We start from the raw sequence: 1,207 nt of genomic DNA on the forward strand, positions 1-1,207 counted from the left end.
TGTATTGCTTCTGTGCTCCAGGGACACAAATTATATTATTTTATTTAAAGTTTGTTGTTGTTGTTTAAATCAAGTACCAAAGTCTTTCAGAAAGGTTCTCTTGTTGTGGTTTAGTTGTAGTTAGCTGTAATAAGTGAGTCAGTACCAGCAGATCCACCATGTTGGGCTTGTTGTTGCGCAGGGTTTTGACGGCGTGAAACACATCGACCGAGCGCTGATGCCGCAGCATTTCACTCACGATGCTGATGGCACAAAACGTCCCGCTGCGACCGCCGCCGTTCCTGACGAGACCAAAGACAACACGCTTCAGACCTGACCGATGCCCAGTCATAATAAACGCTGTTATCATCACATAAACAGACTCGTGGTCCTGCTGAGATTCAGTGATCGAGCAGAGACACAATGCTTGACGTCTTTAATGCATTATAAAGCATTTCATAATGTATGTTATAATGCAATATATCTTTCTTGTCATTAAAATGCATTACAATATTTGCAGGTTCTGTTACATATGAAGTTGTTTTCATGTGTTTTACTGAATTATACTTTTTAAAGGCAAAACAAGGAATAGACAATAAGTATAATGTATTATAACTATGGTGATAATTAATTGTGAGATCATAGAATGCATTATGAAGTCATAATTAATGAATTAAAATACTTTTATAATGCATTATATATGAAGACTTCAAGTAAAGAGTTACCTTTTTTGTTTAATAAACCCATAAAATAAATACAATCATAAAACAAATAAATAAATAAACAATGAAAAATATTATTTTAAAAAATCACTGTATATTTGTTTGTCGATAAATAAGCATGCTCATCTAACTCATTTTTTTTAACTGATAATAGTAATGGAAACATTTTATACAGAGGTGAACATTGTTTTTACTCTGCAGATGTGTTTATTTGATGTGAAGTCTGATGCCGCTGTGGCGCAGTGAGTGTGTTTGGCCACTAGATGGGAGTGTTTCCCTTCACATCACATCAAACTCACAGCAGTCAATAAAAGCCCTTCAGATGATGATCGATCTGCTTCCTGCTGTGATCAGAGAGGATTATGGGATTGTGTGAGGAGTCTGTGTGCTGCACTGATATTACTAATTATTCTGAAAATGTACCATGGTAACCATAGTGTTCATTGTAGAAAAGTTGAGTTTAAGTGTGTGTGTGTGTGTGTGTGTGAGAGAGAGAGAGAGAGTGT

General features: G+C 35.9%; 1 protein-coding gene across 1 annotated transcript in view; it reads right to left on the reverse strand.

Annotated features, from left to right (window-relative positions):
* Window positions 1-1,207, reverse strand: part of LOC107570365 (receptor-type tyrosine-protein phosphatase mu-like) — a 137,725-nt gene that overhangs the window by 1,365 nt on the left and 135,153 nt on the right. Inside the window, exon 29 of the mRNA XM_016256596.1 lies at window positions 146-281. Within this exon, the coding sequence (XP_016112082.1) occupies window positions 146-281 (136 nt within the window). The remainder of the gene's footprint in view (window positions 1-145; window positions 282-1,207) is intronic.

The sequence above is a fragment of the Sinocyclocheilus grahami genome, unplaced genomic scaffold (genome assembly GCF_001515645.1).
Source record: "Sinocyclocheilus grahami isolate Dianchi unplaced genomic scaffold, SAMN03320097.WGS_v1.1 scaffold1448.1, whole genome shotgun sequence".
NCBI lineage: Eukaryota > Metazoa > Chordata > Actinopteri > Cypriniformes > Cyprinidae > Sinocyclocheilus > Sinocyclocheilus grahami.